Source organism: Eutrigla gurnardus (genome assembly GCF_963514095.1).
Source record: "Eutrigla gurnardus genome assembly, chromosome: 10".
NCBI lineage: Eukaryota > Metazoa > Chordata > Actinopteri > Perciformes > Triglidae > Eutrigla > Eutrigla gurnardus.
In genome coordinates, this window is record NC_139924.1 from 24,065,622 (window position 1) to 24,089,337 (window position 23,716).

The 23,716-nt window shown below is 39.9% G+C and overlaps 1 protein-coding gene across 11 annotated transcripts in view; it reads right to left on the reverse strand.

Moving 5' to 3' along the window:
- tenm4 (teneurin transmembrane protein 4) overlaps positions 1–23,716 on the reverse strand; it is a 141,773-nt gene that overhangs the window by 69,874 nt on the left and 48,183 nt on the right. For 4 of the 11 annotated variants that reach the window (XM_084019514.1, XM_084019513.1, XM_084019512.1 and 1 more), the window contains exons 4-8: positions 17,744–17,965; positions 8,685–8,934; positions 6,971–7,045; positions 6,640–6,738; positions 5,468–5,703 (exon numbers count right to left, since the gene is read on the reverse strand). In XM_084019514.1, the coding sequence (XP_083875640.1) occupies positions 5,468–5,703; positions 6,640–6,738; positions 6,971–7,045; positions 8,685–8,934; positions 17,744–17,965 (882 nt within the window). The remainder of the gene's footprint in view (positions 1–5,467; positions 5,704–6,639; positions 6,739–6,970; positions 7,046–8,684; positions 8,935–17,743; positions 17,966–23,716) is intronic. The other 7 variants (XM_084019517.1, XM_084019515.1, XM_084019516.1 and 4 more) reach the window with 6 other exon arrangements.

Below are 23,716 nucleotides of genomic sequence, written 5' to 3' on the forward strand. Positions count from 1 at the left end.
TGGGAGTGAGACATCCAGTCCTTTCAGTGTTGTTTTCTTTTTTCTGTTTCTTTTAAAAGAATATAAATGTCAACAAAAAGCCTGTCAGTGACTGTTTAGATTGACTATGGCTGTAATTACTTAGGTACATGAGAAAAAAACAGATGTATTGGTGGACTTACAGATCTAAACATGTAACAGTCCCCTGCAACACAAGAATCAATAATAGAAACATATTTTTATGCATAAACTCAGAGTTTCATCACACCGCTCTGATTTTCTTTGGTTCACAAGCATACAGTAGTTGTTGCCCGTTTATAATTGATTCATTTCCTGAACAAAAAACAGAAGTCCAATGGACTCATGCAGTGTTTTCATTTACTAGTCATTCCACAAGGTTAGAGAATGTGGCGAGTACAAATTGATAATTTCTGGGGTCAATAATACAACAAATATAGATAAAATGAAACGGAATATTGGAATCGGTCCCACAAATCCTGTATCGGTCAGGCTCTATTAAATGTTGACGAACATTTTATTTTACAAAGTTAAATCCCTTTAAATGGATACTTAATTGCTATTGATTTCTTATTATTTGCTGAATATGTTGCACACAACTTTAAAGCATCTTGGTGCAATATGCACCAGAATTATGTGCATCTCATAGCAAGGACAGCAAACTTCAACCTTTAACGGTGTGAACAGCCACAACATCAGCAGAACTGCATCTTTAGAATCTAAAAAAAAAAAACGTATTATTGTTATATTGGAGACCCCTAGTTGCTTCATTAAGAAATGGATATCATATTAAATCTCTCCAGTTTAAAATCAAAGTGCAGAGATCCCCCAAGAATAAGAGGAGGTTTACTCAGGCTCAGCTATTAACTTCAAATTGGAACTAAGCTATAGTGTCTGATGAATTGAATACATTAGGTCATTCCCAGAAGAAATTTAGATGTGTTAAGAGAACCCCACCTGCCTGGTTTCTTAGATTTAGTACTACTTAGAAGGTTTTTTTTAAATGAACAGGACCACATGTTTATTGAAATATTTAGATGGATTTCTCGGAAGAAGGGTAACGACAGTTTGATTGGTCCGATATTTCCCATCACGCCTGCCTAAAGTGGTAATGTATGTGATAATGGTTGTAATCCTGTAATGTGTGGATGGTTTATGTTTGGTATTGTCTTATTGTCTCGGTTCAAAATTACCCCGAAAATCACGTGAAACATTTTAATCACAGGCTGATCATCCCGGTACCTAACAGCAGTCAGGGTACCATGACATGAAGGTCTGTGCGACCCTCTAAGGATAAGCCTCCCCAGACCAGCACTGACCCACCGCCAAACCAGTCAGTGTGTGCCAAAGCCCTTAAAATGCCCCCAAAAATCAGCTCTAGTGGTTATCACGCAAAATGCAACCCAAACAATCCTTAAGATTCTTCAGTTCAACTGCAATACGAGCACCTGTTCTGTGTCTGTCTACTGCCTGTGGAAGTGACTGTGTCAGGGGAGGACAACCAATGAGGAGGCGGATGGCTTTGTTTGTCATTTTGTGGACTCCAAAAAGACGTTACTTTTGATTTGTAGCTCTACACAGACTGGCGAAATGGAACAGAACCGATGCAAAGTCACCAAGCACGGTGTCATTCCAAGTGTCCTCCTAATCACGTCTTTGAGAGCCCCATTCTTAATCCCATCCGTCCCTGAGGCCTTTATGGAAAACGGTGGAAGAGGCGTCCCCCTACCATCCTAAATCCAAAGATTTACTACAACGCCTTCTTGGTATGTATGATATGCAGAGCATTGGACAGGAGCCAGTGAAGAGCCTCCTGATTTTGTTTTGCTTTTCAAACTTTGCAAAACATTGTACATTGACACTCAGAAAGCTGCTGCAATTGGCTGCGAAATGAGGACAGGTTGTCAGAATAACAAGGTACTTCTAATGAGATGGCCACTGGCAGATACAAGCTGTGTCTGTGTTCCAGCGATGCCACTGACCTGTCAAGAGTACTGCACTTCGTAGCATCGCCTATTTTGTCCTGAGCACATGCTGTGCCCTCCTTTTGCTTATCTCTTGGCAAGAGGTTGGGTCACGCCATGTGCCAATTAGGTAACGGAGGTACTGTAGTAGAAGATTTCTCAGCCAATCTGAGGAAGTCAGCGCTTATTGCTGTGGGTCATCTGCCAGCACTCCTGTGATTCTATCCTCTGATCTGAAGAGCACTTTTCAACTAGTACACACTTCAAGAGAAGCTATGATGAGCAAAGCCCTTTTTTTCCACCATCTTACTGGTCAAAATCATCAACTAAGAGCATCTAAAAAAGGCAAACTATGTTGAGCTATTTTTAAAAAGCCAGTATAGAAAACAGCCTCATATACACCTTGGAGTGAAAAAACTGTTTTACCATATGGTCTTGTTTTGAGCTAATATATTTCCTTCCTTCAGAATTCACTTTATAAAATACATATTTCCTTGTAAAGAGTTGTAGAAAACTCACCAATGTTTAGCTCTGAGATTGAGCACTACTTCTTTGCTAGATTTTTCACAACTAAAATCACAAAAACCAATAATGAAACTGAGTTTTTGCTTTGCTAATGCTGATAATTTAATATTCTGTATATCATCAACTAAGCTTTTCACACATATGATGAAGCGGGGAGGATTCTTTTTGAGAAAACAAAAATAAGCACTGTTTGTTTTCAATTTTCCACAATTCAAAGTGGTCTCGTCTGCATGTAAATGCTTTCTTGAGCACAGTACACAATAACTGCCAATGGAAGATGGAAAAGCATCATAATAATGCTTGCAACAATATACAGCTAGCAGTGTGATCCTTGTGATTCATATTTGACAAACAACAAACAATTGCTCTGACAGAAACATCAGAGGTATCGACAGCAATCTGCCCTTGCCTAGCAGACCTAGCTGGGATTTTCACTGATATCACACTAGAGGCTTTTTCTTGGCCATTAAAGTGATTCATTGTCTGAGTAGATAAGTGTTTTGTACTTGAATGACTTTTGTCTTTAGATATACTGTAGGTATTTAAGATTGACGGAACATGCATAATAAAAGCATTACAAATAAGCAGATGGGGCATTTCTTTGACAGCATTGACAAACCCAGATAGAGCAAATATCACATTGGGATTACGAAAAGCCAAAACAAACAAAGCAGTACTATCCTGCAGTACCAAAGACTGACAAACAGGTCAAACCTGTGTTGCATAGAAGCCTTTTCTGGGTTGGATGATCATGCAGTGAAATAATTTCTGGGGCCCAACCTCTTTGTCCTTGGCTAGATACCCAGGGTGAATAGTAGTGAACACAGGAGGATACTGATGACCTTAAAATGACTAACATATAACAAATGTGCTAATGAGCGAGCGACCACAGAGAAAATAGTGTCATCTTACACCCCCGACCTTTTTGCACTTGAAAATGTGCCGATTTACAAAGCTGTGACAAAATAAAACCACGCTGCAAGTCAAAACATCTGTCATGAGGCATAATTGGGTTCATTAGACATCTCACCCGGAGTTCCCAATTACAGGCCTCAATAATTAATTGCACTTGAAATTAAATGTATTTTCTCATCAGCCTTTAATTAAATACGGCCCTCGTTCTTGATTGGAAATTCTGATCATAGGGTGAGGTTTGGTCTCCAACATGTTTACTCGTGGTGCGTCGGGAGATGGTTTGAGTTCTGCAAGGTATAATTACACAGTCTGATTAAGCACTATCAGGCTGATGGGGCTCTCTGGCTTTTGGCCAAGTCAAAGCAGTAAACTGTTGACACGTGCTGTATACTACTTCCACAGCCAAACCCCACTGACGCCAAAAACAAGCCGAACCAGAATGTTCTCACATCCATCGTCACTGATTTAAAACTGCTGGCTACGTAGCTCATGACCATAAGCAGCAACCAGCACATTCTTTTTTTGTTAATCCAGCGCTCTTCTGAATTTCAGATCAAATCATTTAAATGGCTCTGGAGACAAAAAATGAATAATAACATTTGGTTCGTTTGGCCTCGAGGAGAAGCAGAAACGATTGCGACAGCATAATGTATATCTATAACAAATGTCCTCAATGAAGAATTAATTTATCTCACTGATGAATGCCGTGCAAGAGGGCCGGCTTTCATTGACTATGAACTACAATGTTCTCACCATCCTTCTATTTGAAAAACTATTTCTTTGACTGTGCGAAAACGAATTCAACAGTGTAGCCATTTATATGTTAAACAGGTATTCAAAGCCAATCAGATGTATAAATGGGAAAAATATATTAAACAGAAGTATGCATCAACTCCTTATTTGAATTTCTAACAACGGACCAGGCAGAACTTTCATTACTTGAATAAAAAGGGTGCTGCAAGCTTTTTCAATCTACATCACCAAATTCTTGGAACTGTCTGCCAAAGGAGGTAAGAAAGATATTCAACACTATTTAAATCCAGTCCTCAAACATACCTGTTTGACATCACATTTAAAGAAGCTTTATCTGACTTCTCTCTACTTGCACACCACTACAGGAACCTGTTGTCACTCATTCTGCCTGTAAAGCTCAGCACTAATTCAGTCAACGCGTGGTCTACTTACCTCAGTAGCTACTGTATGTGACCCACCAACTGCACACATTCACTGGACCTTATTATGTAATAATGAGACCTATACTCTTATGCTTTCACTGATTTTCTTTTACAATAGTGATTCACCTTTGTGAAGAAAGAATAAATAAATCCCTGCCACCCATGAAGTTTAACTAGTATTACTGGCATAGCAACAGCTTGCTTGGAATAAACAGAAGATGAACTACGTAGCAGTGATATCAACATAAACAACATCGTATCCAAGTCAGAACACAGAGTTGGAGACACACTTAAAAAGGGATCTCTGAGAAATATTGAGAAACAACTTCACAGCAATTTCTTCTTCAGTTTTCTACATATTGTTGATCACACAGATAGATAAGAGACGGCATCATCAGATATGAATACCAGCAGTCAAGGAGAGCAGAACTGATTTAATAGCATAACTCAGATATCACAGCTGATAGACCTAACCCAACTGGGACCCGGGTATGCTGGTCAGGGAATCTTAAATCAAGTAAGATGGATATTCTAAACGTGCAAGTCCTCTCTTGTGTGATGGCTGATGTCTTTTTAATTCATTCCCTATCTGACCTATTCACAAGAGCAAGAAACAGGATTGCCCATCTCTACAGATTCAGTCAACCCAGTCTATGAATGATAATGTTATTTCAGATGAGGTGTGTGGGCGAGGAGTCAATCTACGAGTCCCTATATAACTACGCTCATATAAAGCGCAGAGTGCAGATTCAACACTATTAAAACGGATGATAGAGGGAACACAAAAGCGCATGGGCTCATCCTGTGTCTGCAGTTAAGTGAGGGGTGGGGCTGGGGGCGGATAGGTAGCGGCGCTCACCCTGGTGTGTAGAAGCATCGGAGGTGACTCACCAATGAAGTAGGCCAACAGGAACAGCAGTGTTACTGAGATGAGGATGGCACTGAGAGCAGCACATTTCCAGTTGCAGTGCTTATAGGGTTTCTTCAGGCTGAAGGCGGGTCGAGAGAAGGTGTTTCGAGGCAGAGGGCGTGGGGGAGGGGAGTACACCGTGCTGGACGTCAAAGGATATCCTGGTGATGTTGTGCAATACATTGGTGATGTTCCACCTGGTTTGAACAGGAAGTGCCTGGAAAAAAAAAATCCAATCTCTTTTGTTAACCCTAACAGAAATCACTTCATTTCTCAGGGATGTCTATCATCCTAATATTGTAGGTCACTGTGTACATGAGTTCCAGTCCCTTCCACTGGTAAGTAATTGTGTTTCAAAGCACATTCAATACTGTTGCCATAGTCACGCTTCTGCTAGATTAGTGAGAATACGAAAGCATACTGACTTTAGCTCAGTCGCAAATCAATATTAAATCTAATTTACAGGACTAGTGGACGCAGCTGGCTCTTGTTTATGTATTCATGCCTGCGTGGTGAAGAGTAATTCCTAGTAACTATGTGTCAAGGCTGTCCACGGGAGAGACGCAGTATTTAAGGTTGCACCATGGAGTTGAGCAGATGTATTCGTCCTTGAAGAACATGGCTGGCTATCTCAGAAAAGGTGTAGAGCTGCATGTCCCAGAGCCATATGATCAGCCCATCAGAGCGTCGGTGGCTACAGCACTGTTGTCAAGGCTGTTTTAATGACAAGTTTACGAGAAGCTCCTGAGCGACAGTGACATGAACGTGATTGAATGTCACATTACAATGTATGATGTTGGAAGCCAGGCCCCATATTTCATTTTTAAATATCAGGACAAATACTTGACATATCCTATTCTAGCAATAGGGGATAACATGAGTAACTGCGTTTCATAAAGCGGTCATGCTTAACATTAATCAAAAGCAATACAACCCAACAACGTGACTTAATGCAAACTGTTAGTTGTATCAAACAGTGAAGGGACAAATACAGCAAGGATTCTAGCCCTGCAGGATACACATACTGATGATTGACAGCATTTCAAAACAGAGGATGTTTGATGGGGGAGGAAAAGTGCAGGCATAACTATTGTTTTCAAGGCAAAGCAGAATCTGACAATAGTGCGAGCCAGATAGCAAACATGCAACATACCCGTCGTTGTACGAGGCATCGTGGCGTGCTGATGCCAGAATGTCCATCTCAATGAGGTTGTCCTGTAAAGTCTCTAGGAATGTCTGCTTTGCTATGTTTCTACATACAGGTGGAAAGATGGATATGAAGCTGGTGTGAGATGTGCGTGCAAGAAACACAGAAATGCCAATACAGTATGTGATCACCAGGCAACATCAACAACAACTGACAAATGGAGGTCAAGACGGACAGCGTGGGACAAAGAAACCAAGGCCCTTATGGAACTACTTCTACAGGTGTGAGACAGATAACATCTAGCTCTCTTGTTCCCCTCCTTTGGGCACTACCATACCTTGTTTTGTACGAGCCCTGCCCTTCTCTGCAAGCGTCCTGCTCTTCTCTGATAAACATTAGAGTATTCTGGCTCCTTTAAGGTTGTGATTGGAAGAAAACAATGCATCACTTACAAATGAGGACCTGAAAGTTTCTAATGCTCATTTCACACAAAATACTTTTTAATATCTAAAATTTGAATTACAGATGAACACTTAAGCCACACTGGATAGTACTAAGTACAGTTGTTATTCAAATTAATAAAAAAAAAAAATTAAAAAAAATTAAAATGTCAGTTCATTCTAACGTTTCTAGAGGCGCATGTCTCATTTCTCCCATGATACACTCCCCCCATGAGAGATTGGTTCCATAAGGAAATACTGCAGCAATGCAATGTAGAAATGAACCGTCCACATGCAGTAGGCAGGCTGAACACGTTCAGTGGGACAAGAGAAAAGCCCTGTTTTTGATCCCTGCCGCTTCGAGGTCAGTGTGAATGAGTCTCACGAGCTTGTGTTGTGGAGTAGAATGCAACTTTTAATGAAGAGAGAGATACTTGGCAGACCTTCTAAAGGAAGTGGTGAGGCTGGATATGGCCTTCTACCTGCTGGCATCTCTCCACTGGCAGGGCAGAGAAAGACCAGAATTTATCAGGGCCATTATATTTCACAAAAGGTGTCGAGAGAGGGCCATTGTAATATCATTAACTAAGTAAAAGCGACATTAAATTTCTCTGTGTCTGGGTGGTTATCATTAATGGTTTCACTTTCATTCTTTGGGCTTAAGTCGTTGATCTTTGTTCAAGGCAACAGGTCATAAAGAATACATATGTGGTTTGAGCAGCACTCTTGCCTGTTGCAGACTCTCCTCACCATCTGTTTTATGCTCCATAGGGAATACCTGTGCAGGATTAACTTTGGAACTGGATGACATGTAATCACTCATTATCCCATTAACTGTCCTTCTACCAGCTCAAACTGATGCTCATTTTCCTGTTGACTGAACCGTCTCACAAAAACTGAAGGAAGAGACAGTAATTCTATTCATGGCTGGTATTTAGCAATGCCAAATTAGCTATTAGTTAATCTCCTGTCAACAACATGTTTACTATATACGCTATAGCATTGGATCGCTTTGAATAGATCCTAATAATCAAATCATCTAAAAGAAAAAAAACCTTCTCGAACCAGAGTATTGTGATCCGTACCTATTGTTGATAATATGCCTTACTATTCTTGATTTTATGCCGCCTCGCAATAAGATCAGCCAAATAAACACCAACAGATATTCCCTTTGTTACAATAACACTTGACGATCCACTTCACACAAGGGCCTCCTATTGAGAAATGTGCAAGAGAACTGAGTACTGATTAATATGAAATAATACATTAAACTTAGGGCTGAAGGGCTGGAGCTATGAAACCTGCTCACAGGAGCCTGAATGTAATTTTGCAAGAACTGTTTCATATTGAACATTGCTGTTTAAACCCAACATCACGCTGTTACGATTGCTAACATTAGATGAATTCCCAAAAGCAGCTCTTTTGTCTTGTTTGCCACAAAATCATGTTCATCGCAAAATTTGCCCCTCGCAGGATATTCCATTTTAAAATGTTGCTCCTTGTTACCACTGCAGTAATTTAAGCAGGCAGCATGAAACCTGTGTTCAATGTCGCCAGCTCAAAGTCAGTCATCTCTACACATTGTCAGCGTGACAAGTTGCACGTTATTACCTTGTTTCCAGGGGGATGTTGCTGTTGAGAAGCCAGTTGTCCTGTGTGCTGCCAGACTCTTGACCACTAGCCGGACCCTCTGGAGGAACAGAGCTGTCTGTAGGCGCGGGACTCGGGTTACTCCGTGGTGTGTAGTTGCCCCTGTTCAAGGAGTTAATGGAGGCCGCATGGTGCTGATGATTGGGCGAGTGGGAGTGGGAGAGCGGTAGAGGAGGCGTCCGCAGCCGAGAATGGTTTTGAAAGCATCCGTCTGAAAGGCAAACGGAGAGAGAAAGAGACATGTTTGGTGAATAGAGCTTCAAAACGACTGCAGAGTCATCGACGGTGCACATTTTTGCAAAAGGATCGTGGAAGTGTGCCTGTGTGCTAGCAGGGTAAGAAGAGCTGCATGGTATCATTTAACTCCCTGAGCAACAAAATGAGTGATGAATGATTAGCCATAGTTCCATCATCCATGCATAAATGAACAGCAAAACTACATTCATTGAAGAGCTGTAAAGCCCTTATGTGAACCACTCTTAAAAAGAGTCCCTCTTCTGCTCATTATTCTCCCTAACTGTTCTCTATCAGAGTGTGCTTTCTGCCTCCAATAGAGACCTGTGACCGTTAACTCAGTCCGGACCCTGACTCCTGTCTAAACAGATGACTTCTTCTTTTTATTTACATTTATTTAGTCAGGGAAGGATGTTTGAGCATATATAATAATAATAGCACCTTTCAAAACACAGTTACAAAGTGCTTTAAAATAAAAACTGAATAAATTTAAAGCACAGAATTAAATTAACTAAAAGCCAGAAAATAAATATAAACAGAGAGAGTAAAATGTAAATGTCCAAAACATAATAAAATCACAGGAAATGCATTTTAAAACAAAGTTCGTTGTGATTTAAAAGCCTGCAAAGGCTCTCACTTTCATGTAAGAATCTGGACCTCGGAACAACAAGCATGGGGCGAGGCTTCTCAGGGCTTCGTAAGGAATCAATAATATCTTAAAATCCCTTCTAAAAACAACAGGTAGCCATGTGTTAGGAAGCTGGGATCTGTGCAACGCAGTCATGTTCCCGAGGCCGAGGCTAAATACTAGCAGCAGAGTTTCTGATGAGCCGGAGACGGGAGTTTTTTTTTTTTTTTTGCTGATGCCAGAGTGTGAGGGATTTCAGTACTAGTTACAGGCTTTTCCAGATTTTGGGGGAAAAGCAATGATCTAATCCCCTAAATGTTTCTGAGATGATGAAAGCAGGATTGAACCATTTGATATGATTTGGTTCGTCAATTAATTAATTATTTTTTTTATAAACAATGGCCTTAAGCAAATTGTTTTACCACTCCCACATCTCAACTGCACAGAAACTGACAATTAACAACATTAGATAAGTGCTGTGTTAACAATCTTTCACGATGCAATGAATGTCATCCGATTTTCACGGCCAACGTTATCAGATGTGACCATGTACTGTTCCGGAGCATTTAGCAGCCAAAATGTGCTCTTTGTTCCCTTTGTTAGGTCTTTTACCAGCTCTGTTGTCACTTTAGATTAGAGGGTTTGAAACTACTGGATATGAAGTCTAAAGGCGCAGATTGTATCCAGTGGTCCAATATGCACCGCTTAATGCTCTCTGCTCTCCAAGACAGAAGACCATTGTCCTTGTGCACTCTATCCATTTATTTCCACATCTGTTAAGCCATTCATCAATCAATCGACTCATGTCTTTACCCAGAGCGAAGGAGTGGCCTTTATTTATAGCAGCAAATCTTCTTTATTTCACAGATATCCACAACACTAAATTGCCAATTTACAGCAGCGAGAGTGGAATTTAGACACACAGAGGGCTTATTTTGTATAATCAGCTGCTTTATTAAAGTGAAACCTGCTCGCGCCAGTCAAGAAGCTCCGTGTCATTTCATAATTTTTTAGGGGTCAAGACCAAGAAGCTGCTATATCAACATGTCAATCAAGGCAGACTGATAAACAAACTGTTCAGGTGCAAAACTTAGAAGAGAGTACCATTGAGCTTCAGTGCCTGAGGCATTTTAGGAAAGTGGAAAGAGCGCCCATTCTGTTCTCAGGCAATGTGCTAATGAATGGCTCGGCAAGGAGAGACAAGACACACATATAGTGTGCTGCATTGAACCCCCAAGCACTTGCTTCCTTTCAACACACGTGTGCTTTACAAAAAGTTGGACACATTCAACACACAACACGCTGACTTCATGTGTTTTAACTCATTTCTATTCTCAGTTTCATTGACCTTCAGACTGTATGGTGAACCTGCCTCACTGCCATATAATACACATGTTCTATGTGATGAACCACGGACAGAAATCGAGTGCCATATTATGCATCTGTCACACTGATAGATGGCTCCATGCTGAGTACACGTTTGCACAATGCTGCCCTTGTAATTAGCTGAGCAGCTGAGAGAGAGGCACACCGCCGTCCTGATGAACAATAGACTGGTCTTAGGTGAAACCGCACAGTGGTTGATGACCGCCCTCCTGCTCAGTAATGTACCCGATCTCTAAAGCCATTAATACGGTTATGCTAATTCGATACAGGGACGACACAGACATGCGCAGAGAAATACACCACAAGGAAAAATGCATCACTCTCCTGGAATGCATTTAATGATGATGATGATGAACAAGCAAGCTTTTCATTTTTATAAAGATGGTAACACTTTTTCCCCCCTTAAGGATCATAATTTGCAATGTAGAGTACAGATACAATACATTTTACACATAAATAAAAATATAATACATTTTAAGAGAGACATATATTGTTAATTAATTTAAGTAAGTCCACTGCCTAGAAAAGCAACATAACTGGAACTCGTCGTTTAAGAACTAAATTACTTTTAATATATTTAGGATGGAAGGATATATCACATGGTGTGTTAGATATTAAAACATTATAAATGTAATCCTTGTCTTAGACTCCTCTGTGTTTATTTAAACATGAACATAACTTAAGTGTTACGCTGGTTTACCCAGTTGTAACATAATTGTCGAATCTGCTGGTGGATTGTATATTTATTTTTATGAGCTATATTATTATTTGGAATATAGAATTATAGTACTGCTGCTTGTCACATACTATGATAAGGTATTTAACACAGTGTTGTACGTGTAGAGCACTCTACAGTAAACTTGCCTAATCATTTGCAGAGACACAATCCTCATTTAAATGCATTGCATCATGTTTTATAGAATGCATCATGATTTAAATGCACTACTTAACTCAGGATGTATATGTGTTTTCCCTTGTCCTTTCAAAAATCCTTCAGATACCAGGTAAGTAGTCACAGTTTTTTTTTTGTGGAGATGAACAGAAAAGGGAGAAACGAGGCAATTTATGACACAAAGCAACACAACACCAACAGATGTGGTGATTCAGCAACAATAATCCACTACTATCAAAAGGACCGAAACAAAAATAATGGTTTTCTATTGACCTGCTTTGCACAACGAAGTTGGCATGAAAAGGAGATTCATTTGTTATCAGAGAGACAGAGAAGAGGGGCTCCGCTACAATAGACAAAACTTCACATGGCATTCAATATAGAAGCCTGAAGATATCCATTCAGTCTGGGAATGTGGGTTTTTCATTTTTCTTCCGAACAGATGTATGGACTGGTTAAGGTCTCCTGACGCTATTCTAGACAAGTAATTAAGGCAAATCCACTTGATTAGCCAGGACCTCAACCCCCACCGTGAGAGATAACACCATTGTCTGTCTAATGGCAACGATGTTGTAAGCCTGCGAGACAACTATCCAACTTGTGAGGTATGGAACAGCTTCATTATAAAATTAAAAGTTTTTTTTTAATGAAAAATCTGACACATCTGATGATAGTGTATCACTTTACGTGATGCTAATCCTGAGCCAGATGTAAAATAAAAATTAAAGATGAGACAATTCAAAAAGGTCCAGTAAATACATAATTCAGAATATCATGAATATGAGAATTAATCTGATAGGGAATAGTAAACATTTGTTATAGGTTTATAGTACTCTACTTGCAATTACAATGCAGAATGCACAGACATGAACGTTTTTAGAACTATTCTATTAGAGTACATTTTCTTGTAGTGTGAGTTAAACAACAACAAAAACACTTGAAAGCATGAAATAGTGAGTAAAAATGCTGTCTTGGGAGTACATTTTTGTAAAATAATAGAATAACTTTTTTAGTCAGAATGATATCACTCTCCAAATGAGAAGTACAGATTAATATCCACATCAGCTGTCCTGCTGCCTGACTACAATCAGCAACATTAGTCATGGTAACAAACCACTAGCACTATACGTCAAAGAACAGCCTTTATTTTATTGCCTACATATTTCATTGGATACTTACGCCACCAGAAACTGTAAATATGCAGCACTTAAAGGCAGAAAGAGAAGGAATTGTCAGTTGTGGTTTGTAAACACAACACTCAAAGTTGGCCCCACCCACCCACTCAACACCACCACCACCACTTCAGTGGCATCCCTTTAGCCACATATACAGTATGTGGTTACGTATGCAGGAACACTGGAAGCCGACTTAATTTGCCACTTTGCACAGTTCCCATGGAGAAGTTCTATTTCTGAACAAGGACAGTGGATTAAATCCACATGAACGATGATCACACCTGATGAAATCAAATGACAGGACATGTCACACAAGCCCAGTCCATGCAATGAGGTGTGAGCCATTCAATACTGAATTAATCAAAAGCTATCCAGCGTCAAGATAAATCATTAAATCTTACTTACTGCTGCAGCCCCTATGGCTAATCATAGGAGCAACATTTCCAGTTGAGTAGCATTTGTCTATAAAAATACAAATAGAATTTGTCATGAAGGCAGTGAAGCTGAACTCTCTGCCTGTAGCTGGTTCTCTCTGCTGGCCTTGTTGTTTCCTCGACCATTACAGAAGTCTGAAGGGAAGAGCCATGCGGGAATACTAGCTGTCTTTCCTGGACTCATTTGAGAGGTAACAGGTACGTCCAACAACATATAAAACATGGGGAGAAACAACTGGAAGAGAAAATAAACGTGCTATTGTACATATCATCTCTCAAACGGTTTTCACGGAGGACACCAAAGGAAGTATAAAACTAAAATAACTAGACAATGGGGACAGAAGTATTTATAAAACAAAGCTAAGCTAAAGTACATTTTACTGATGTTTTCAAACTAAACCATGAGGACTCGTCTTAACATATCCTCCTCTCCCCCTTTCTGAGATCAAATGGATTTTCTGTCATTCTTTGAGCTGCCTTAGCAAGAACAAGACAAGTGGTTATGTATGCTCGGTTCACTATGTCACTCTGCTGCTTATCCATCAAGAGGTTGAAGATTTTGTTAGAGGGCACAGATGGTCTGCAATTATGGCGGAATGAATGTAATGCATCTTGATATATGTCAATGAAAAGAAGAAATGTAGGTATGCAAAATGCATTATCCATGATCTCTGTGCGCTGACGAACAGCCGGCTGAATGGAACTGAACAAATTGTCTGTTGGCTGCAGTTCACTGATAACTCAACATTAACATCAAGAGAAACCAACTCCTTTTGATATGTCAACTCAAAAATGTAATCTCACATACTCAGTAGAACAGGGGCATGGCATTGCATGTGCCATGTGCTGCTCATTAAATTATTATTCAGCCTCAGATAGTTCATTCCTCGTGGTGTCTGGTGGATGAATTACTTGCTGGAGTGACCTCTTTTAACCACATTTCCCTCCCGTCCTTGCAGACACAGGGGGGTGATTAAGCAGTTGAAATTAAGACTTATATGAATTCACACACAGCCGCGTCCCCAAGCCTTGCACCTAGCTCAGCATTCCTGCTTGGTCAGCTGTGAGGTGCTGGTGTGCTGGCCCTTTCACCAGGGAGCCCCGGCATTAAAAGCCAACACTGGCCCACCCCATGCTGTTTTGCATTAAGAAATGCTAATACTGGGAGGTTGCAGTGTCTCAGATCTCGCAGCTCAGCATGGCAGCGGGCTCCCACTGGCAGTCTCCCCAGGAAGAAGCCCCTCAGAGAAAGCCGAGGGCCACAGTGAAACACATGCTTCACAAAAGGACCGCAGGCTTCAGCGAGCAGCCTCGTCAGCCTTACAGAATATCTGGCTCAGTGTTCTTCCAAATGAAAACAGGATCTCGAAAAAAAAAGAAACAAAGAAACACTGCAGCCTCGGAGGCTACTAATGTAAACGAGGATATGATGCTGAGAGCATTAACTTGTTCAAAATCCAGCAAAACATATTAAGTCCTGTATGCGGGCTCAAAGATGACCTTGAGCAAATGCAATCTGAAGGGATAAAAAGCCACCTGTTTTCCAGTGCAACAGATACACTGTGAGCCAATTATTTTAGGCATACATGGTTTTCTGTGGTTGTTTACCGACTGCAAAAAGTAAATATTTCCTGTACTGTGTCAACGCTGAATTTGAATATTTCTTCAATAATTGACCTGTATGTCAAAGAGATCTGATTTCGTATTCCAGCATTTTTTTTTTTATTATAGTGGCTTTAAAATTACCTTTTTTTTTGCTCATGTTATTCTCACTGAAAACCTGAGATGCATACTTAATATGAGATTACAATGCATTTGGCAACATGCAGTATGTTTTCTGCTCATTTCCATGATTCCATAAATTCCCATTTCCATGATTAGACAATTCAGGGAACGTGTGCTCTTTCATGTAATCGTATTGGCTATGCAGTTGTGTGCAGCCCTGTTCTGTGTGCTTAAACTACACCAAAACCTACATGGCTCACTCTTGTTTTGTCACTTTGAGCAAACGAGGTTTATGTTGCTGAAGGCAACAGTCTTACAAGACACTGAACACGTTTTAATGAAGTCATTTCATTCCCTGAAATGGAGAAGACTGGGTTAAAGAATTCAGATAAATTATTTGCCACAAATGCTTTGGGGCTGGAAATATTTTCCTTTGTGACAACGAACACACAAACCGACCAAAGCAACTACAACAAATACAAATTCAAAATCTCCTCAAATTGGGATTTTTACTGAATCAAATGATAAGCCACTTTTTCATGAATTCAAGCAGCAGCTTTGGAGAACAGCCAATGGGAGTGCATGATGGTGTTCATTGGAGTCAAAGAGTAAAATACATTTTAACCAACAATGCAATACAAGCAGATTAGAAAAAAAATGTTGGATGTGATAAGTGAATATACAATGAAGGCTATTCTCTGTGCTCTTTCTGATTGTAATTGGCTCCGTAATGTCAGAGATTTTCTGTAATTAAACAATTGCACAATGTACTCCTCAGGTATATGTAACTGCAGCCAGGCGAAAGTGCCTCAGAATGGCATCAAGAGTGCTGGTTTTATGTTACCGAACGTGAGAAAAGTCTTTGCACCCAAGAGACGCGCACAGAAACATGCTGCACTTTGCAACTTGAAAGGAATCTTACAAATCCTGCAGATGACTTAAGTAGCAAGTAGAGCTGAAGATATCCCTCTTCAGTCCCCTCCTATTCCTTTCCGACTGCCCGAGGCCAACCTATATGCTGTACCTATGCAAATCAGTGTCATTGTTATGAGTCAAATCTGCCGTGTTGTAAATGCCATTCCCCTCACCCATGTCCCCTACAGCACGGTCATGTCACTGCTTGTGACCAGCATGTTGCTACCGTGGAATTAGGGGGGAGATTTGTGACGGGATTAATAACTCATTCTCCAGGCTTTCTGAGCAGGCAGCCGGGGCACTTTGGAGTTTGATGTAATTCAACCCTTTGGGTAGTTAACTTGGAAGCTTGATTAATTATTTAGACCATTTTATTTTGTTTTGTGTTTGCCGTGCCAGTGAGTGAAGCAAGGAGCTGGTATAGTTGGCATCACCATTCATATAAAAAAAAATCCCTATTCAGCTTGCAAATTGATGACTTATGGGAGAAATGCAGAATACGTTGCTTGGGTTTGAATGACAACATTTTATATTTTCATGTAGATGGATAATAAACAAGAATATATAACCTGCTACAGTTCCAAGTAAGGAATGTTGTAACCATGATCATAAATCTGCTTCCCGAAGGTTACCTTGAGGAAATACTTTAAATGTTCTGATGCATTCCTCATATGCCATGCAGTGTTTGTGGTGTTATGAACAACGTACATAAGGTACATAACGTAATAAGTGTGCATGAAGGCCTTCAAAGCCAGTAATATATACCACACTGTGTTGACCCATCTATAGCAGGTCACACAGCAACAACCACATCATTGTGTAGCAACTCAACAGAACAATTTCACTCCATGGATCAGCCAAACTATATTCTCTGCCACACACAATTCAATAGCGCCCCTAGTTGCATGCCAGATCTACACAATAATTAGATGATAAAATGTGTAACGCACATTTTAGTTTATGCTATTTAACAAATGCATTGTACATATTTACATCCAATGCATTTTTCAGCCGTTAGTCAGAATGAGTGTTATACCCATAAGCTTTCAAGAGGAATGAGTATCTGACTTATTTTCAAATCTAATCCAACTCATAACTCAACTCTAACGCACCGCCTGAGTTTTTAAAAATATATACAACTACGGCATCCCTTTCATAGGGCAACACTGTTTTTAATATAACAAAGGAGTCTTTATGATGATAAAGCAGGGACTTGCACCTGGTATAAAGTAACTGTCTTCATGTGTTGCTTAGTTATTTTATCATGTGCAGAGGATGCATGCAGGCTGTTGTTTCTGAATATTCTATAGAGGGATTGTAGATGGTTACTCCCACCAGCGCACATTGAAACTGAAGAGAAATATCTGTGACAAATATCTCCTACTGAACCAAAATCGTCCATCTCTTTGAGTGAGGCTCTGAACTTTGCAGACCTTGCTTCAGAGAGCTCTGTGCATTTCCTGAGGCTGAATATCGACTCAAAGTTTCAACTCTCTCTCATGATGCTCAGAAAAAAAAAAAAAAAACGGGACATATTCTTGCCAACAGTCATCTGCATGACCTATAACACAACATGTCCAGGAGCAGGGAAGGCTAACCTCCAGAAAGCAGTAGTTTGAAAACCAACTCACCATCAGCAGTTGCAGTGGCGGGAGCATACAGGTTCCCTGAGCCAGTTTTAACTAAGAATGAATTGGGGCCAAACTCATCCTCAGAGTCAGAGTCCTGGGCTGGCTGAGCCGCACAGTTACCTAGCAACCCTCCCTGGCTCTGATTGGCTGCAATGGAAGGGGGAGGGTATGGGAGCTGCTCAACAGGGGAGGAGGAGGCGGATGAACAATGCAGCGGAGGACCTGTGGACCACAAACAGAGACAACACATGGGGGGGGAATGAAACACACCCAAACACAGGCAACATCACAGATCTCACACACACATACACACATATACACACACACACACACACACACACACCCCTTAACTCTGACACTTCAAAAACAAACAGGGACACATCTGCCTTTGTCTCTGCCACCTCACCCCAGCTGGGAAGAACAATACAAACAACTAAAATGACTTTGAGATAGAATAGAAAAGGCAACTGTCTGACCAGGGTTTACAGAAACACCTTTTTTTGGATGTTAAATGCAAACAAAGTAGAATAATTCCAGGGTTCAATGTTTAAATGTTCCTCATGTCTAGAAATACCGCTGTAACATTTTCAGATCACATCCCCCAATCATATTGTGCACCTATTTAGCAATATAATGCAACATATGAATCTTTCTTAGATTAGCTATTAACAACCATTTTTGCTGGTTATATCATGACATCCATCCATCCATCCATCCATTTATCAATCTGCAACCTTTAGCAACAAAGGAACCCTCTGTTGCTCCACATCACAATACATTCTAAGCCTGCCCACTTTTAAGCAGCCCAATCAAAAGCCAAGGATTATATTAAAACACCTCTTTGTTCACTGGGGCTCTAACAAAATAAAGAAGAAAAAAAAAAAAACATTTTCTGAGAATATCATATATACATTACAAGTCCATCAACTGAAATAAAACTAAAATAATCAAATTCCATATACTCTGTTTTCAAATTTCCTAAAGAATAACAGCATATAACATAATTTGACAAAAATTACACTAGCAGATTAAAATGTGTAAACTTTTTAATCTGCTAGTGTAATTTTTGTCTAAGCGTTTTCTCCTGTGGAAACATACAACCGGTGCCAGCCAAGAAATTAATCCAACCTGAACCAATCCTTCCTATATCTTCTGTACTCCGTCTCTTGTCAGGAACATTAAATACAACAGGGATCAGACTAGCCCCTGACCTTAACAGCAGAATATAGATATTCTACAGCTGTGATTATTTATAGCTCCTTGTTATATTCCAACACGCAAACCTAATACTTACATACAAATATCATACAATGCATTATGTCGAGCTTACTGGCTCCAATCCCCATGCTGTCATGGAGTGTTAAATCTCCACAGAGCTCCTATTAATGTGTGATTAACTTTTGCTGCAGCTCTGTGCCACACTGAAAAAATGTAGTTCTTAACTAACATGAATGCAGCGAACAAAGCCATCAATTTGCTGCTCTCCCCATCTATCCCATCAGTCCGCCGGTCTTCATGTAGACATTCCTGCTGACTGGACTGTCATCCATCAGGAGAGATACATTTCCTCTCCCTCTGTAATGATCCCTGAAGAGTATTAAAATACGACTCACTGACTCGCATCTAATTAGGAAACAATTAGTGATATTAGCATATCCGCCACAGCCCTACACAAGCAGCAAATGTCCACTGCCCCAGTCACAGTTTGTGCTTTTCATATACTTCACACGCACACACTTTCTTTCTCAATCCTCTGATGCCAGTGCAGGTAATGGGTACAGGGACACAGTGGCCATGTTGTGGGTTAATGACTGTAACGCTGTTGTACTTGAACATATAGCAATGTACAACAGGGAGAGGGAGATTACCGTCAATGCTAGAATCCCTTGTATATTTCTAAGACACTACATTTTGCTTGTGTCAAAACAACAACCCTCTGCTGAACTCTGAGTACCAGTCATTGAGCTAGTTTCTCTCACTATGAAACAAAAGAGACCGGACTGAAATGCTTGACACCAAAGGAAAATGAGCTGCACCAGGTCTTGGACTGAAGAAGGAGAGGAGAATGCATTAAATATGGTCAAAGCCATAACCTAAATGAGCTCAAGGTTTTACTGGTTTTACTGTCTTACTGTGTTTAATTAATGCCGGCGTGTGTGGTTCACAGGCCCCTTTAAGTCACAGTGCGGGCTTCTGCAGGCGAGCAGTCACAGCTTGAGATGGACAGACAAGTTTTACTGGCTGCCAGAGTTGATTGCCTTCGCCTTCACTCACTATATTACAGCAGCAAAAGGGGACCTTTACTTACGAGCCCCTGGACCATGCGCTGCTGCTTTAGTTCCTGACAGCCTCAGGAAGTGCCAATCATCTGGTTTGGCTTGGCTCGATTGCAAACACAGACCGCCACCCAGTGAATTAAAGGTTTTAATCAAGTCATCAGCAACCAAATTTAAAGAATAGACACACACTGGTGACTTTGATCTACAGGTAAAGAAAACGGTTAATGATATTGTAGTATGTTCTCATGTCTAAGAGAAAATGCTCAACATATGTCTTCTAATATATTTTGTAATATAAATGATGTTCTGATCCAAAGTAACTTTCTATATTTTCAACAATTTAATCCAACAGTGATTGTTTTTTTTTGTTTCTATGACTAAGCAATGGATACGTAAAATATTGATGACATTGATTTAATTAATTATAGTTCCACAGTGTAAGTTGTCAAACATAAAACATATTGGTTCAGGCAACATTCAACAGCCTTAGTTCAAACAATGCCATTTATGTTCAAGGGGGGAAATGATAACAGTATGTGGTGCTGGTGTGAGAGACAGAAGCTGAGCAGCAGCAGAAACATGCCAACGTGGGCGGACAGCTATGCATCAATATTTTTTGTACAACCTGACAACTTCAAATAAATAAGAAAATAAGTGTTCTAGGGAAAACATCTATTTCATAATGTTGATTCATTGATGATTTAATATCGCAATATACTAATATAGTACATTTTCTTCAAATTCAATTGAGATGTGTACATGAAATAACCATAATGGGGATGTCTTGTTTTAGAAAGTGTCTTAAACTCACGCAGAAATCTTGGAAATCCAATATTACCAGAAAACAGTCCTGTCCATTAATTAGCAGCATTCTCTGCAATAGTATAATACAACTACGGATTTGAAAAGGATAGCTACCTTGGTAGCTTATAGGACATAAATAAAGACAAGATATACTGGTTCACAAATCTCTAAAGTCTCAGCGTATACTACATTATATAACCTTAAGCTTTGTCAGTGACATTACCATGAATTGAAAAGGTCATATTTGATAGTGTTTAATAAAGGCAGACAACCAGCTAATAGAAGCATGAATATAAAACAAGATTGGCCTTCAAAATCAATGTCCAAGTATATTCTTATTGCAGGTTTGGATCTACAATGTGTCTTTGCACAACTGCTTAAAGCTACTGCAGCTCAGACCTTGAACATCAGAACCATATAACGGATGCTTTAATAATCACGTAGCTTCAAAACAAAACTATTATTGTAAATAAATCATATGGATTAATCAGGTTTTTCAATAAATACTGGTCTTATAAACATCTCAGTAGTTAAAAATGCCCATGATAATTACAGTGAAGTGTGTCCAAATAGATAATTATGTCTAACTAAGAGTCCACAACCGAAAAATATTAATTTTACAATAATAGAAAAACAGAGAGAGAAAGAGACAAATCCTTACATGTTAAATGGTGGTTTAATGGTAGCTAATATTCTTCCAACGCATACATCATCGTTGCATTTGTTGAAATTCTCATTACAGTACGCCAGCAATCAATAAATTAAATGCTCTCAAAATCTGGATGTTGTGCTCATGGCTCCTTTCATTGGAAAGAACACTGGGCTGGGTTTTTCTGTTGGATCACTTTCCAGATCTATTGTACTTTTCCAGTTTCTCCACATTACCAACCGTAGCTTGCAATTAATCATTTCTTGAAATTGTTTTTCCAGCACACTTGTTTAAGATGTACAGAGCCAGGTTAATTGCAATCATTAATGTAGGGACTGTAAAGCATAATCATGCAGTGGAATGTATGAGCCTAATAATCACAACGATCACGTTTCTGCTTGAGAAAGAGGCAGAATCTGTAATTTTCACTGTACAAAAATACACACGAACATTTATGTCTGCCCTTAATTAGGAAAGCTTATCTGCCCAAGGGAGAGAAAAATGAAATCAGGTGAATACTGAATATCAATACGAGAGAGGATGTAGTTGAGTGAAAAGAAAATAGAGTAAGAAGTGTCAACATATTTCATCCGGTGAGTCCTGATTTTAGTTCCCTCTTTAAACACAACATATCCTTCAATATGGCCTTCAATTGCAATAAACCCTCAAGCTATACATCAAAATGAATATACATTCAAGGAGATAAAGGCTGTCATTCTTCTAATACACAACCTGGTAAATAACATCTCTGACTACCTAGTTAAATGCAGTGCACACCTGCAATACCGAGCAAAGAGAAGCAAATATGTGTCTCCACAGAGACAACAGGAATTATCTGTTTACTCAAGGACTACAGCTGAAGGCAGTATTATAAAAAATGCAGAGTATTTGCAGATGAACACTGAAGGAAAAAAAACAACAAACATCTTGGTGCCTGTCCTGTGCCATGGAGTGATGCCATGTGGCATACTAAGCATTAAGGACGCAGAGGAATGACTCAGGAGTCTCAGCGGGGACTGAGCGTCGTCACCACACTGCTACTCCTGTTGTAAAATGCAGATTGTGTTGAATCTCCATCTTACCATAGAGTGTGGCGGTCTGTGTGTAGGATTTACAGAGCAGTCCAGATACCAGCATTTTTCATTCAATGCTAATGCTTAATTCACGTCTTAATATCCATCAAAACATTGTAATGCTGTGTAATTATATTGAGTTGCACAGCAGTGTCTGGGTGTGTAAAAGGTTGGCAGTCTGGAAGATCTGTAATATTTAGTGTAATTTGCACACATTTTGTCATCCAGAGTAGGTGCAGTGGGATTCACCATTAGATGTGATGTTTAAAGCGCGGACAGGGCTGTGAATATTTCTTCAGACCCTTCCAGTCCCAGTAACTGTTACTGTTTTTGCATATGGAGGTCAAAGCAAAATTAACGGCCCAAGTTGTAGGCACATGGCGCAAGGTGGCATTTCCCATGGTGCAGTGGGTTTTATTCCTTACCTCGGCCTGCTTGGGATGTGTGCCGATAACTCTGGTCCCAAGATGCACCACATATAGCCTGCATGCTTGGACCAATCCAACAGCACAATGTGTTTCCTGCACCAGTGGTCTGTGTCCATTTATAGTAATTGGTGAATGTGCACCTTTCCAACTCTCACTAAAATCAGACAGAGCCCTTTTATGTCTGCCTTACTGTCATTATACATTTTTCAATCAGCAAACATCTAATAGCACAGATAAAAAAAAAAAATGATCATGGGAGTGATGTCAGAAAGGCACTCTAAAGATTAACGTCTGATTCTTAACAGCATCTGTTAGCAATGACAGCTTTCAGGTTTTCCCTTTCAGTTGATTAACTCTCTTTGGAGACATCTGAAGGCGGCAGGTATGCGTTTCTTCTGGAGTGTCTCATTTAAATGGCACACAAACTTCCATCAAACTCTAAACTAGTTCATGGAATTAAAATGGTGGAGACTCTGTTCTAAATGCATGCCTATTGTTAGTGTTAATCCTACATGCAATCCTTAAGTAACTGATTCGGGCAAAACACATTTTGTGCAGGATAAGTAATCATCATGAATCATGAGCAACGTGTATTCTGTGGTTCTCAGTGAAAATGGGCCATGCGTTTTCATGTTGCTTAGACCCGAACACTAAGTCATGATAACTAATTCATACTGTAGTGTGAGTATGCTAGGAAACATTTAGGATGCATTCTGTTTAAAGGGGAGAGGAAAACTTGG